The sequence below is a fragment of the Fringilla coelebs genome, assembly GCF_963513975.1.
Source record: "Fringilla coelebs genome assembly, chromosome: 10".
Classification (NCBI taxonomy): Eukaryota; Metazoa; Chordata; class Aves; order Passeriformes; family Fringillidae; genus Fringilla; species Fringilla coelebs.
The window spans coordinates 16,252,861-16,268,240 of record NC_140036.1 but is presented as its reverse complement, the minus strand read 5'-3'; the positions used below and the strand labels follow the sequence as shown (position 1 = coordinate 16,268,240).

General features: G+C 42.6%; 1 protein-coding gene across 1 annotated transcript in view; it reads right to left on the bottom strand.

The window, feature by feature from the left end:
- The window catches only part of PSMD1 (proteasome 26S subunit, non-ATPase 1), a 64,654-nt gene extending 50,508 nt beyond the window's left edge, over positions 1 to 14,146 (bottom strand). The window contains exons 1-13 of the mRNA XM_084212380.1: positions 13,986 to 14,146; positions 11,901 to 11,944; positions 10,862 to 10,935; positions 10,446 to 10,615; positions 9,391 to 9,596; positions 8,069 to 8,212; positions 7,115 to 7,341; positions 5,671 to 5,734; positions 3,890 to 4,018; positions 2,799 to 2,887; positions 2,107 to 2,185; positions 1,620 to 1,793; positions 564 to 675 (exon numbers count right to left, since the gene is read on the bottom strand). Of these exons, the coding sequence (XP_084068506.1) occupies positions 564 to 675; positions 1,620 to 1,793; positions 2,107 to 2,185; positions 2,799 to 2,887; positions 3,890 to 4,018; positions 5,671 to 5,734; positions 7,115 to 7,341; positions 8,069 to 8,212; positions 9,391 to 9,596; positions 10,446 to 10,615; positions 10,862 to 10,935; positions 11,901 to 11,944; positions 13,986 to 14,001 (1,528 nt within the window). The 5' untranslated portion in view covers positions 14,002 to 14,146. The remainder of the gene's footprint in view (positions 1 to 563; positions 676 to 1,619; positions 1,794 to 2,106; positions 2,186 to 2,798; positions 2,888 to 3,889; positions 4,019 to 5,670; positions 5,735 to 7,114; positions 7,342 to 8,068; positions 8,213 to 9,390; positions 9,597 to 10,445; positions 10,616 to 10,861; positions 10,936 to 11,900; positions 11,945 to 13,985) is intronic.
- Positions 14,147 to 15,380: the final 1,234 nt, after the last annotated feature.

The following is a 15,380-nucleotide window of genomic DNA, read 5'->3' as shown; positions in this document are numbered from 1 at the left end:
TAAATACTGTATCTGGAGAATCACACCAGACGTAGGCCAATAGATCACTTCTGGACATCACCATGCCTAACAACTCCATTATTCATGGCAAAATGTGTTTGTAACCACAATTTAGTACTTTTCTCTACCAAGTTCCATTATCCTTTCCTTGGACCAAGAGCTGCTGAGATCACTTTCCTATGAACCCCACCAATGCAGCAGTAACTCCCACAAGCTTCTCCCAAGCCTATCTCTCAGCTCAAAAAAGCACATGGCTCTGGAGAACAGCCACACTAAAGAAAAAGCAGATGACAAAGAAGAGAACAGAGCAAAAAAGGGGCTGTTTAAAGACCTAGCCTGTTTTATCAAAACTTGCCACAGTGCCAGTAATGACAGGATCTCTGAACATTACTGACACATAACTAAAGAACCATAATGATTAGGAGAAGGTCAGTAAGCAAAACAGAGCTAGAAACAATCTATGCTGCTAACGGAAAACGTGGGGGAAAAAAAACATGACAAAAAAATCCCAGGTGCCTGATAAGGCCTCAGATGGTTATTTGCTTTGAAAACAGAACATTTACCTGTCACTGCATCATCCTGGTATAGATTTGTTTTCAGCAGATCGTACACATCCTGACGTGCTGTCCCCATGGCAGCCAGCCCCAAGCCCAGGCTACCACCATGTCGCACAATCTAGAGAAGCACATGTAAGTTCAGTCATAAAGCAGGGAACAGTATGCCTTCAGCTGAAGCAGACATCTTTCCATCAATATAAACCTGCAACCTTTTAGCCCCAAACCAACCCAAAATGATCTCTTGACCTGCCAGAAATACACTTTCACAGTCTCAGGCAGCAGGTGCAGAGAAAGAGGCAGAAAATTGAAGAAAAACAGTACAATAGCCCATAAACAGTAAGTAAGAGAAGCTTAACACATAGCACTGAAGACTTTTTAGTAACTTCAAAATCTTTTCCCCCACTGAGTGATTTCTGTAAAATCATAAATCTGTGCCATGCATAAAAACCACTAATAATAGCTTTTAAATAAAAAGGTAAAAAGGTACCCAACTTAAAAAGAGTCTATAACCTCTTTTGCTCTAACAATGGATACATTTGCAGTAAGATTAGTAGGATTTGTTCATGGAATTTAAAAAATAATCGGATTCCACAAGGAGAAAGAGGCAACATGCTGAGACAGTGATCTATTCCCAACTTAAAAGGTATTTTTTGTAGAGGTCTACAAACACTAAGTGCAGAAGTATCTTATTGTGCAAGATGCATTAAAACTACAGGTCATGTCAGCAGAAACATTTTGTGGCTTATTTCCTTGACAACTAAGCTGTAAACAATAACAGTGCCTGAATGCTGCAGGTCCACTAGCAAAACAAAGCAGATATAACAAGCAGTAAATACGATGAAGATACAGTCACTATCAAGTATGTAAGAATTTCCTAAAAATCTTACCTAAACCTTAAGCAACAGGTTGTTAAAACCAACCTTTAACCAATCTTTAAGAGCCAAAGGAGGTTTAAGTACCACACTGCTGTGTAATTACCTCTCCCCCCCACTACTAAACCAGCCAGCACCCTCCTGCATATTCGCAACAAAGCAAAGGCTCATTGCAGAGCCCAGTACACACATCATTGCTGGCATTCTTCAGCTGGTTCAGCAAGTAGTCAATGATGTCCCCGCCATGGTTGGCATGGATGAGACCCAAGGCATAGAGGCCTCCTCCCTCCTGGTAGGCTGAGCCTGGAGAGGTGTCCTTGGGCAGGTAGGTTGCCATTAGCTGTAATGCTTCTTTCTCATGACCCTGGATGTCCAGTGTCCAGCAGGAAGGGAAGACAGTGGGAAGTGAAATGGGAAAAAACAGCAAAGCAATATTTAAACATGTGTTATAGCCATTATTTTCTCCACTAAAATCAGTATATCAGTGCCACACATCACTATTCAAACTTACTGAAAGTTACTACAGTAAGGAACTTTTAGTGTAAGGACACAAAATATGTTATAGCTGTGCCAGGTACACTGGACTGCAGTCACTATCCAGAATCCCCAGTTCCACATTTTCAGTGTTCACAAGCCAAGCATTTACACTGAGCAGACAGAAATGAATGCAATGTTACCTTGTGTATAACACCCAAGCTGGCAGTAGCAGTAAACTTAGCCCAGTTAGTGGCCCTGGCCAGCCACTCCAAATTGTCTCTAAAGATGAAAAGAGAAAGGTTATACAAAGTTTCTCATATAGCCTGCTCCTAATCTTACAAACAGGGTTTAAGAACACTGAAGACTGCTTTCAAACTAAAAAGCAGCTTCAGAAGAGAAGGGAACTAAACACATTTCCACTTTACATTTCCCTCCCCTTCATCAGTCCTGATTTTGGCCTGATTGTAGTCAAGCTTCTAGACATGGGTGATCTCAGTGAAAGACAGAGAACTGCTCAATATGCAGCCCACCAATTCTCTGGGAGAAACTTTAGCAGAGTTTCTGCAGCTTTCCTTAAGTCCCTTGTAAGGTCAGCCCTAGTATTTCTCCTACAAGTCATGCAGTACCGTCAGTCTCAACCATAAGAAGATACATCTCAGAAACTCTCTAACTGGTAAACAAAGAGAAGAGAAATTCCAGACCTTCACCCTCCAAGCTGCTCATACAGTTAGCAGTCAAACAAAGCCAGTTTGTGAGGGTACAGAAAAGGAAACAATTCTCTAACACCATTAGAGTTCTGCAGTTACCACTCTGGATGTATCAAGTTAAGGAGGGCAACAATGTTGTTCAAACACCTCTAAATGTCATTGCAGCTTCCTTGCCATAGATTTACCTAAGGAACTGGTCACTAGTTGTCCCACAGTGCATAAAGGAGTTTGCTATAACAGTTGCAGTATGACACACGGAATTCCTCACTGCATCCTGAAAGAACAAGAACAATCAGTAGCATCACTCAGCAAAAGATCTGCCCAAGGTCACTTAACAAGCTTGCCAGTACAGTAGAAAAATGGACTGTAATGATCCTCAATTTAACCAGCAATTTCCCTGTAATCAGCTAATAGATTGCTAATACACTCTAACATATCCTCTAGCCATCTTTCCCAAGCAAAATGATCCTTTATGTGAGTTTTTTTCAGAGATGTGATTATTCCAATTGCCACTTGACTGAAGAACTACCCCACTCTGCTTCCTAGAACCAAGCACTCATAGCACGTGCTGCTGACGTTCCCAGGCTGTTCCCAGAACTCTACTGCAGAATCCTGAACACCTCATCAGCAGAGGGAATAGATTTTCCAATACATTTGAAATGTCATCTGAAATAGATGAACCCACTAACAAGCAACCCCTACTACTTTTCCTGATGATGTACATCTTATTTCACAAATAAAAAACTTCTCCTATAGTTTCTAGTAAGCTTTTAAGATTCTAGTTTATCTGTAAGTTTTCACTTGCCCACCCTTGAGTAACACCTTCCAAAACAAGTTAATCCATTCACTAACTCTGTCTACATTACAGTATCTGATTGGTTTTGTCTCCAGTGTGGAAATATTGGTTTTTTACTACATACCAGGATTCCCTTGCCAAGCTTAAGGGCTTACCTAACATCTCAACTAAGATACCAACATATTGTAACCTATAGTCCTGGCTGACTCCTCCCTTCCCAACCAGCAGCATTTGCAATGGATCTGACATGGAGCTGGAGGGTAAATTTTTCCCATCTTACTGAACAGACGAAAAACAAACCCATCAAAATAAAAAAAGGGTGAGAAAAAGATGAGTTGCTCTACCCAATTAAAAAACCCCTAATTAAAATGTCAACATGCTAATAGCAGCCTATCGTTAAAAACAACAGCAACATGGTAAAAACCAACACAAGATGAAACAGATAAATCCAAGACAACCGTATCTAACAAAGTCTCTTACCTTTGTGTTTTTGAGGATCATGAGATCTGTATTGTTGTTTCGTATTAAAAACTGCAGATGTAATTCAATGGCCATTTCCCCACTTAAAATTTTAATCATTTTTGAGATCTGGTCCTTAGGCTCTGGGTTCTTCACATATAAGCAAAAAGGAAAAAAAATTCCATGAGAACCCAACTATGACTCTGTTAAAATACAATTCAGGAGAATCCACACTGGTATGTCCCCATCACCATATTCCAAAAGCTATCAGGTTTTAGGACTAAAAAGTCATTGTTTCTGTCCTTGGTGCACAAGCCCAAGCCTCCCAGAAATCTTTTGTGCACAGCAGTGCAGGTGGGAGAAGACTCTTCAAAAAGAAATGTATTCTTTCATTAGAAGCAAAAGAATATGGGTGACATCTGACATTCTGCAAGCTGCTGTTTGGCATTACAGAGACAGTAAGTCTCCTGCCAGAGACAAACCCTTTTATAAATGAACCTGTATTTCCATGGAAGCTTTCATAGACAGGGACACAAAGCTACAATACTTTGCATGAGCCTGTGCTGAGCTGCAGCACCATTCTTGTGAGCTACAAGCTTTATTTTGAACAACAGCTAGTAGAACTAGGAAACAGCTACATTCATCCCCAAGAACTCTTTGAGAAAAGTCTCCTTCCTCCTGATGGAACAGTTGAAAATGGATCTGTAGAAACTGAAGTTCATTCTGAGCAGGGTGAAAAATACAGTGCAGCTCTTTGTCCTGACATTGTTAGCTGGTCACAGACCAGTCAAGTATGAGTAGTTCAGCCCTTAAACTAATTCCCTCAATTATTTCTTTGTAGTCAGCATTCTTAATTGTGGAAGATTAAGCTAAAGAACATTTCTAGCCACAAAGATTGTTTTGGTGTACTTGGCACAATCAGCAAAGCCAACGCAGCAGAAACTGATTCAAGACACCTTTCCTGTAAAAAAGCACTGTCAAGGTTCCTTGCTGGGGCAAGAAACTCAATCCCTTTTGTTTTCTGTGTGAAACACTTCTGTTTGCCCTTAATTAATTTTCAAGTGATCTACAAGAATCTTTCAAATATTCCCAAATTTTGTTTGCAAACATTTACCATGGGGAAAAAGAAGAAAATCAAAAAACTCATCTTGGGTTTTACCTTCCTCTCTGGTAACACTTCTTGTCTGCAGCATTGGAAATGTCAAAACTGCATTAACTATTCTATATGCTGAAATGCAACTATATATGCATGTTAGAATTGAACTCACTTTCTCCATTACTTGGGAAAAGAAACTAAACAAAAAGATTCCACCCGACTGGGCCAGCAACGCAGTACCATGTAAGCCCGAGGTAACTTACACCTTCACGGAAAAGAAATTATGTTACATCAGCATCCCCTCCTGCCACTCCTGCAGAGCAGCATCAGTTCTATCCAACCAGAACTACAGTTGGGTTTGTAAAAGAAGAAAAAAAATGCAACAAGCTAATTCACTCCCTAAGGTTCTCAGAGGTAGTTTAATTTCAGGCCCTTTCTTTTGGGATGAGTTAATTATTTCAATATCAAAAAGCCAATACATGAGCCAGATCTTTCTGTCTCCTTTTTTAGAACTCAGTAATTCCTACTGAACTCTGACCATTTCCCACTCTCACACAGCTTTCAGTATCTGAATTGCTGGACATTAAGTCAGATTTTTGGCCCTCAGAGATCATCTGTCACCTTGTCTCTAGCCAAACCAATATAGAAATCCATGACATCCAAAGAAAACACGTAAGAAAAACTAAGTTTCAGAAATAGCACTCACAATTTCTGCAGATCTTCCTGCTGCACAAGTGCTTCCTGGTTTTTCTTCTGCTTCCATAGCATCACTGAAATAAAACAGAAATGAAAAATGCATCACTTGCAACAAGTCAGGAACTGTAATTATGGCTGAACATTGTCCTGAAGGAGTAGCCTGGGATTTGTTGATGACAACTGGAAAAGAGGAGTTTGATAGAACAAGGGCTGACTATCTGGAGCTTACTGCTGAGCAAAAAACTCCCCCTCCACTCAATTTTCAGGGAAGTTGAAGGCAAAGGCCTGGGAAATCCTACTGTCTTATTTCACCTACAGAGAAAACAAAAATAAAGATGCTTGTAGGGAATGGACAGACACAGGTGAGAAAACAAGGTCAACAAACAAGGCATCAAGGATAATTATATCCTCCCTAGAAGCCTTGTGCTTGTCACTCTTAGCATGGATCCTAGAGTGTTGACAAGGAAATGAAACATATTAAACTACTGTTAGCACCTTATTCTAATGCTTCACAGGCTGACATAAATTATACTGTGTCTTTCCTTTTATTTCACTGCAAAAGAAGAGAGGAAGAGGAAAATGCTTGCCATGCCTGTGTCACTGATTCAAAAGTATAAATACTCAGCTCCACAGTTAGATAATCCCCTATATTCAACCAGGCTGGATCTAGGTGGGATTCTCCACCACACACTATCAAAGAGTGCTGGGAGCAGGTTTTGCACAGACATGAGAGCTGTGGTGAAAGTACCACTAAACATTCTATGGTGATTACACAACAGATGGAGAACAAATTTCTTCCATGCTGCCCCTGAGCTGCGCAGCAACCTTAGCACAGATTGGCCAGTTCTCCTGTAAGTCACCAAAAGAAGAAATAAAGATGACAGAATGGTTAGTGCCTACTTGGATTTTTCTTAACAGCAGCTTCCTGCAGTTAAGATCTGTGATACTGACTACTGAATATGTTTTTAAAAACTGAAAGTAGATTTGAAGTAGCTCTTCAGAACTGCAAGTACAAAAGGGTCTGTTGACACCACAGTACCATCTGAGCTCACTCTTCCCATAAGCTGTTACGTGAAACCAAACTTGCACATAGCTGTGATGAGCTTTTTCCCTGAACTCCCCCTTTCCTTAGATCTGCAAGTTTCTGCCAAGACCACATAGAATCAGCATTCCCAAGCAACTCATGCAGCTTACTTAATTAATTACTACTCATTAGCTGAACCCCAGTATAACTGCTCAGTGCTTATCTCAACTGCAAAGAAAATCCCCTTAAAAACCAGTAGATTTTGGTAATACACAATTTTGTTTTGAGAAAATAGCATGTCTTCCCTATACTTCAGTAAAGGGGAGTAACTTGATAGCTTGTAAAAAGCATCCATACATGGAATATGAGGCTCCCTCAGAGCAGGACTGGAGGCACACAAGTCCACCACCTCTCAAGTCAATCTCCTCACCTGTCTTTCTCCGATCCAGGGACAGTGCCAGTGTTGGTGGATCCAGGCACAGAGGCAATGGGAGTTCCAACCGTGCGCAGATTCTGGATGACAGAAGACAGGAACTGCTGGCTCGCACTTTCGTACAGGTCAAAGCAAATTTGGTAGGCCATGAGAAGGTTATCATCCTTCACCAATTTTTCCAAGATGTCACTCACAGCCTGTGGGTCATCCAGGAATATCAGGCACTGAGCAGGAGAAAGGGAAGAACAGAAAAAAATAGGAGAACACATTAGACACTTCAGAATGAGAAAGCAACACTACCCAAGGCTGCACTCCAATGCCCTCATCTGCTGCTCCACAGAACATCCCCTTCAAAGAGAGAAAACTCTTCTCTCTTTCACTGAAGACAACAGAAAACTCAGAAGAGTTTTCACAGAAAAACAAGATTTGTCCCACTAGACACAGAAATTCAAAAGCACATTGAAGAAGCACCAGTCATTCTGTAGGGATGTCTCAGCTGAAATGAAACAGGCATAATACTGAGTCATGTGTACATGCCATACAAAGACTGGCAAAGATCTGAGAACATCTGAGTAACTTCACAACTGGTTGTCCAAACACTTTCAGACAATGGCTTACCAAAAAAACAAAGCACTGGAAATGTTCTTGTGAGGACTAAATAAAATTCCAAGCTGTGAACATATCATCTGATACTCCCTACATAGGTTTAAAATATTCTCAGAGTTGTCTGTGTCCTCAAACTGCCTTTGAATGGATTTCTTTCTCTATAAATTGACCAAACATGCAATCTTTACATCTCTTTTTCAAGTTGGTCTCACTGATATATGTTGGAAGCACGCAACCAGGAAAAGATATTTCATTTAACTGAACAAAAGACAGAGAACAGGTAGATGTCATGCCAAATATACCTAAACAAGAGTAACTTATTATTATCTTTACGGAAAAGTTTACCTGGCACACATTGATGAAGTCTGGTTTCTCCAGATTCATGTAGATTTTAACTAGAACTCTCAAGACTTTATTACGAAACTGTTTATTCTGCATCAAAGACATACAGAGCTTCAAGCTGTAGGCCAGCATCCCAGGAACATCATTCTGAAACAAAATTCAGGGATATCAAGCATGGGTTTAGACTGACAAGCAGGATTTAAAGAGGAAAATAAAGCTACCTTTTTTCTATTTTAAAAAGCAGACGAAACACGCAGATAAATCTTCAGTTTCCTTTCCTATTTTCAGAAAAGCTTAAATACAAGTGTATTGCAGTTTAAAGAAAAAACGCTATCAAAATCATGCAGGACCAGTATATAATTCAGAAGTTAAAACATGCAAAATATTAACTTAAAAGTACAATACCTATTTTCCCTTCACCCTTCTTGTTCAAACAATCAGTTTTGAATGCAGTGAAATTCACTGCACTGACATAAAATGTCAAACCATGCCCCAAGAGAAGATCAAGCCTGAGAAAATGATTTGGTTACTAGACCTCAGAAAGGAACAATGAAAGTAAGATGGATGCCTTATGATTATCACTCATACACAGAAATGGGAAACATCCAAACATACATAAAAGTTGCAAACTGAAAACCAGTAAAATTTAAAGGATTCAAGCTATGTGTCTGGCATATGATTGGGATACTACAGCATAACAAAATTGCACACAAGTGATGAGCTGCTGCAGATGACTATAGGCCACCTTCTCTTACTGCCACTAATAGTAACAAGACTTACCTTAAACCCTCAGTAAAAGATTTTAAAGCCAAGGTGCGCCATCCTGGAGTCAGGGGAGGCCAAGACTACACAGAGTCACTGAAAATTACACCTCCAGCTCACCCACCTACTGGAGTTTCTTCTTTTGTTTGACATTAATAAATCACCTACCCAGCCCTAAGGATTCCTTCTCACAGCAAATTATAGCAGTTGATAGACACAACTAAATAAAATGGCTGTTCTTACATTATACCAGTATTGTATCTCTGCCAGTAGCTGACAGGGAATACCTTAAGAGGGCACATGGCCAAGCAAGCTTCCTGGGAATATTGTCCCATAAACTTGTAGCTCAAGGATTTCCTAAAGGTAGGGGGATCTTTCTATACTTGACATTCCTGAGTGGCTCTGCTTTCCATGGACACACTGAACTGAACACCCCTGAGTTTTACCTTTTGTTCTGTTCACACAAAACAGGGCAAGTTCCAGCAACATAGATCTTGCACTTGACTTCTGGATGCATACCTGGAAAAGCCTAGCTACAGGCACCTCCTGCCTCTTGCACATACCGACTCAAGGATGGTTTTCTCAAAGATGTCCAGCCTGCGCGTCTCCAGAGCGATGCCAATGGCCTGCTTGTACTTGTGGTCATCCAAGCACCGCTGGAACATTTTGTTCACGATCCCTTCCAGCCTCTCATCCACGGGCTTCTTCTCCCCTTCCGGCAGCTCTGCGTTCTCCACACACTGCTTGGTATAGTGGTCGATGCATTTTGCTGAAGAGGTATGAACAAATACGGGGGAAAAGTCAAGTTCTCAGATTTTTGCAGTTTTGTACAGGTGAAGAAACCAGCATGTGCATGAACATGTTCTACCAGCAAGTACAGTATGGGAAATTACACATTTGTGTAGTCATATACAGATAATAGTGGAAAACACTTCTCTTATCTCCTAACAAACTCTGATTTTAATGCTGAAATCAAGTAGGCATTTTGAAAATTAAACCAAAGATATGATCTTTTCTCAACTATCATGTTAAATAAATGAGAAAACAGCAGTAAGAGACTTCCTAGCTCCACTGCAAACACCAGCTGGGGAGACTGAAAGCCAGTCCAGCTCCATCATATCCTGTAAAATATGATGTAAAAAGCAAGAGACTCCAGCAAATGAGATTTTTAAAAGGTATTCAAATTATACCCACAGTCAACTGCTCACTTGCCATCTTATTGTGCATCGATAAACACAACTGCCCCTCTCAATAAGCTGTGCAGCTACACTTACCAGCCAATTATTTCCAAAGTCATGCTGAAATTGATAATAACATCAGCACACAAATGAGAGAAAGGACAATAAACAACCAAAGCAATTTTCTTATTAGGAATTCAGTAAAAAAGAAAGGTTAAGAAAAGGAAAAGAACTCGAGAACTCCAAGGTCAGTTCCATTACAGAATCCCAAAATACAAGAAAGTACAAATAAACTGCGTAAAATTAGCTGCAGCATTGGTTTAAATGAACACAAAGACATCAAGAAGAATACAGAGAAAAAAGCTAAACCAAGTAAAATATCAAAATTAAAGCAGCTTTGACAACACAAGAGCTTTTCCTTTGCAATAACAGTTCCTTACCAATGATCGTCTCCACATATTCTGAGTTGTCGTTGACATTGAAGAGGTCACCAGCTCCCAGGGCATAGTTCAGGGATTCCTCAAAGGCTCCCAGGTGGTAAAAAACTTTAGAAGCAACCAGAGCAGCAAACTGGCGGCTCCGAAAACCTTCGTCTTCATAGAGAACTTCACTGCAGAGGAGGGAGAGAAGAGCACCAGCTGTGTGAGCTCAGACCTCTTTAAGGCCACAAGACTCAAGTACAAGCTTGACTGAAATTGCATCTTTGGGACCACAGCTCCAACCCCACAAGCACACACATTAGAGCTTTCTAGGAAATATGGAGATACATGCTGTATTAAACATTGTCAAGAAACCAGAACTACACCCACTTCATATCTCATGTTCTTTTTAAGCAGTATTAAGTGTCTTCTCTTACATTTTGTCCACTGACTCAGAGATTTCTGCCCAGAAGTCATTGACAACAGCATTCAACTTGTGAAGAGCAAACTCCTAAAAAAGCAAAAGGTAAAGTTATATTATATTAAAAATGCATTTACCACCTTTCCCCAGAAAAAATGAAGTACATTCTAGCATAAATATTATGAACACTGACCCATTTCAACAGCAAATTCTATTTTAAAAGATCTTTGCAAGCATTCACTAATCTTTGCAAGTCCTTTGCAAATACAGAGCTGTTCACTTCACAGGTAAGAGAACTCCAGCATTCCTTTCCATGGCCTCTCTCAGATGAATGACTGGTGGATGTGTCTGATAGACAAAATTGTGACAGCCTTTGTGTAGCACATGGAATCAACCTGTGGCCTACAGCAGCCAACTCTATTTATCTACATGGACACAGTACATCAGATGATAAACAATTCAATCAACTTGTAATCAGCTCACAGCAAAATCAGGGATCATTCAGGTCCATTACTACCTATGCCTGTGTCCAAGAAAGACAATTAGGGAATTACAAATATTGAAAAGTGCATGTTCCACCAACACACCACCTCTCTGAATGCTGGTGTTCTGTGGATTCCTGCCCTCTGTGCCCTGGAAAATCTGTCACTGTTTTCTTCTTATTGTACTATTACTGTGATTTTTTTTCCAACTGAAAACTATAACTGTGATTTTGTTCTACATTGGTTAAATTATTCTAAAAACCTGAGCTGTTCTTCAGCTTTGAATTTTACATAGTGAAAATGAAGCCTCTGAAATAATTTTAAGTAACAAAGCCCCAATACCACCAGAGAGAAGGGAGTTTTGCTTGATCCATGCTCAAAACAAGGAAGTTTTCAATCTGTTATCATTTATTTAAGCCCTTTCTTTCAGCTTTCAGGCAAGATACTATTTGGTGCCTCTATAGTGGCACCTGCTGCTGTCCAACCAGAAATTACTGAGATCTGCTCCTTTTTGATTTTAAGCTCTTCACATAATCCATTTGCTGTTATTTACTCTCAGATGTAAGGGCTTACCTTGAGCTGTGGCTCTTCTTCATCCAGAAGAGAGATAATTCCAGCTGCAAAACAAAATCAGAGTTACTTTTGGTTTCTCCATATCAGAAGTAAGCTTGTCAAAATCAACAGAACAGGAAAGAAAGCTGTCTCTGGAATACTGATTTTAAAACTTCAAAGATCAGATTTAAGTTTGTATTAAATAGAGCATAAAATAGCTCAGGGTTTATAACTGAAAAGGTACATTATTTATAAAAGGTGATCCTTCCTAGGGGAAAACAAAGAATTTTTCCATGCCAAGGAAACTGGCCTCATGGATGAGAGGAGATGTACCTCACAGCTTTATGCTTTTGACTGCTGATCCTGTCCCAGAACATTTGTATAGTTACAGAAATACTGTTTAACTGACATGACTGAGAGGTTCATAGGAGATAATATGAAGAACAGGGATAGGTGGTTTCATTGCCAGATTGCAAAGATGCAATGGAAAGGGCTGGAATATGATCTGATCAAAGTCCAACACAATTCACTGCTTTAAATCTTTAATCTGTTGTACAGCTTCACTTCTTTAAATCGGAAAAAATGCATGAAACTGGAAAGGCCAACAAGCCTTTGGAGGGCTGAAATGGGCTTCCAAAAGCTCTTGACAAATCTAAAAGGAGCATGTGCAGGTACAAACCAAAATGTATAAACATAGAATCTGAACAGTACAGAGGCTTAAGATTAAATATGATCAATAATATCATTTGGCTGCAGTGGGAGGCAGAGAACCCAAACCTCACACTGATGTGTAAGCGAGAGCAGCTCTTGGCAGATCCATGGGGCACCTTCCCTTCCCTTGGCACCCACTGGCCAGAGCCCTGCCCAGGGCTGGGCACCACATTTGAGACATGAGCAAACCAGGGGGCTGGGAACAGGGAGCTCTGGCAGCCAGCTCCTGAAGGGGGGCTGGAGGCTTCTCACTGGTTGCTCTACAGACCCCTGGGAAGGGTGCAGCCTTCAGGGCAGCTGGCAGCAGGAAGGGAATAATCTGATCTTCAGATATTAACAGGAAGAGTAACACCAAACTTTAGGGAAGCCTCAAAGAATGAGGTCTGATGATCTGAAAAGTTTTCTCAGAACACATTTATCCCTTTGCCTAATGAAGTTGTAGATCCCCCAGTATTGCTCCTAAAGACCAGGTTAGACACACATCCATCAGTAACAGGAATTGAAGGAACACCAATGTGGCTCTTAGGCAAAGAAGGCTGATTTAGCAGCCATCCCACTTCCACCTCCTCCCAGCTGTTTCCTGCATCTCTGCACGAAATGCTTTTTTTGGGATTTAATTATTATTATTATTATTTTAAATAAGTTCCTGCATTTACCTGGTCTGTCAGGAGAACACAATCTCACTCCTACATACCACCTACATACCTAGCTCTCACATACCATTTTTACATATTTTAAATGCCTCTAAAATTAATTCCTACTTTTCCTCAATTAAAATAAAGACTTAAACAAAGCAAAGGGTTCAGGAAGAGAAAGCTCCCTGGACACTGTCTCATTCTGCACTGTTTCTCTCTCCAAGCCACAACCAGCCGCATGTTAATTTCTGGCCTGAGTATTTCTGGGAATACTTCCCATGGTTTTTTACACTCTCAAGTTCCCAGCAGATGCACAAACACCGCGTAACATCCAACTCCTCACACGCTTCATTATCCCGCACTCCTCAGACCGACGTTTCCTCCGCAAGGCATTTGCGTTTCTGAATTCCAAACTCCTTCCTCCTCCCCCTCTCCAGTCCCTGCTGCACCTCCCGAGTGCCCTCCGGTTTTACACCCCAAATGCTCCGTTCACTCCAAGCAGCGGAACCCGCCCGCTCACACCGCGGGACCCCCGCACCGCCCCCGTGAGACACCGGAGGGAGACGGACACGGCACCGGGCTTCAGGAGCCTGTCGTGCCGGACCGCCGGGCACCGGGGTGGCCTCTCTCTGCCGTCCGGGGGTGACCGGGGCGGGGGAGCCCCGTGACGGGTGGCCCGGCGGTGCCGCGGCGGTGCTCAGTCACGGCCCTGACTCAGCGAAACCCCGGCGGACAACGCCGCCCCGCGCCGCTGCCTCACCGGCCGAGGTGATCATGGCGCCGCCCGGCTGCCCGCGGAAGGGGGCTCGGGGAGGTCCGAAGGGTCCGGGGGGGGGGGGGTCGGGTCCGGTCCGGTCCGGCCCAACCGCAGTTCCGCCGCCGCCACAGCTACCCGGCCCGGAAGTGCAGCCAAGGGCCTCTTCCGGCGGCTCCGCGCTGCGCCCGAGAGAGGTGCCCGTGTGATCGCCTGCGCGGGACGGCGGAGAACCAGGCAGGCGGGAGCGGGGCAGCCCTGCCGCCGGGGGCCTCGTACCATCCGCCGCCCCTCACGGGCACCCGCGGCCGCTCGGGGCTCCCCCGCTGCCCCCACCGGCTCCCCACGGGCTCCCCACGGGCTCCCGCGCCCGCAGACCCCACACCGCTGCCTGCGCCAGCGGGACCGGAGCTGCGAGCTCCCCACGAGTGGCCCCGCCGGTGCCCGCGTTTGTGCCGTGCCCAGAGGAGCGGCTGCTTCCCCCGCCGGGTCAGGCCGCCCGCAGTGGGCGGGCGTCTGCAGGGTCACAGCGTGTCCCGGGCAGTGCGAGGATCAGCGATTTTATCCCATGGGTTTAACACATGCCGGCCGCCTCTGCGGCACAAGACAGACGGGATACACAGGCTGGTGAATTTGCACCAGGGAAAATCCAGCTCAGGAGCAACGTTGCTATACAAGAGACCGAAGTGCCCAGACCTCGGCACCCTTCATTTCTCCTTGATGCTACTGAATAGGAAGAAATACTCTATGAAGGGCTTGAATTTCTTGAGGATGCATAATGGTATAAGTTAGTGAAAGTTATTAATGAAAGTTACTAATGAAAGCTTATCAGACCCCTACCCACAATGCCAAGAGGGGCTGCCCCGCTCTTGGACAACTGGGAAGATGTCCAGCCTTCTCCATTGCCCCACCTGGGCCGCACTCAGTTCTGATCATCTGCATTTCAGACACTGGGGTCACTTCCATTCCATCCCAATAGCCAGTTTTTTCAAGCCAAGATAAATACAGGTTAAGCGATACATAATGCTACTTAGAGAATAACAACATGGCAAACAAATAAGCACATTCCAGTTTGGAAATTAGGTGTCTTTATTCAACAAGAACGCAATATGCCCTTAAATTATTCAATCAATTAAACATGTAAAACTATCTGCTTACACCTCCAAGTGCACAGATAGAGAAAAGAGAAAAGCTAAAAAAAAAAATAATAATAATTCAAGTCACTTATTCTTCAGTCACAGAAAAACAATACTTTTGGTCAAATGTATTCTTGCTCACACCCCCTAAGGCCCAGGCAGTTCATCCACTTCCACCAGTCTCTTGTCGGGATAAACTTGCATGATTTACCTAAAAATTACCAGTAAATAAATCCAGTGGATTTGCAGCACTAAGGGAGGTTTA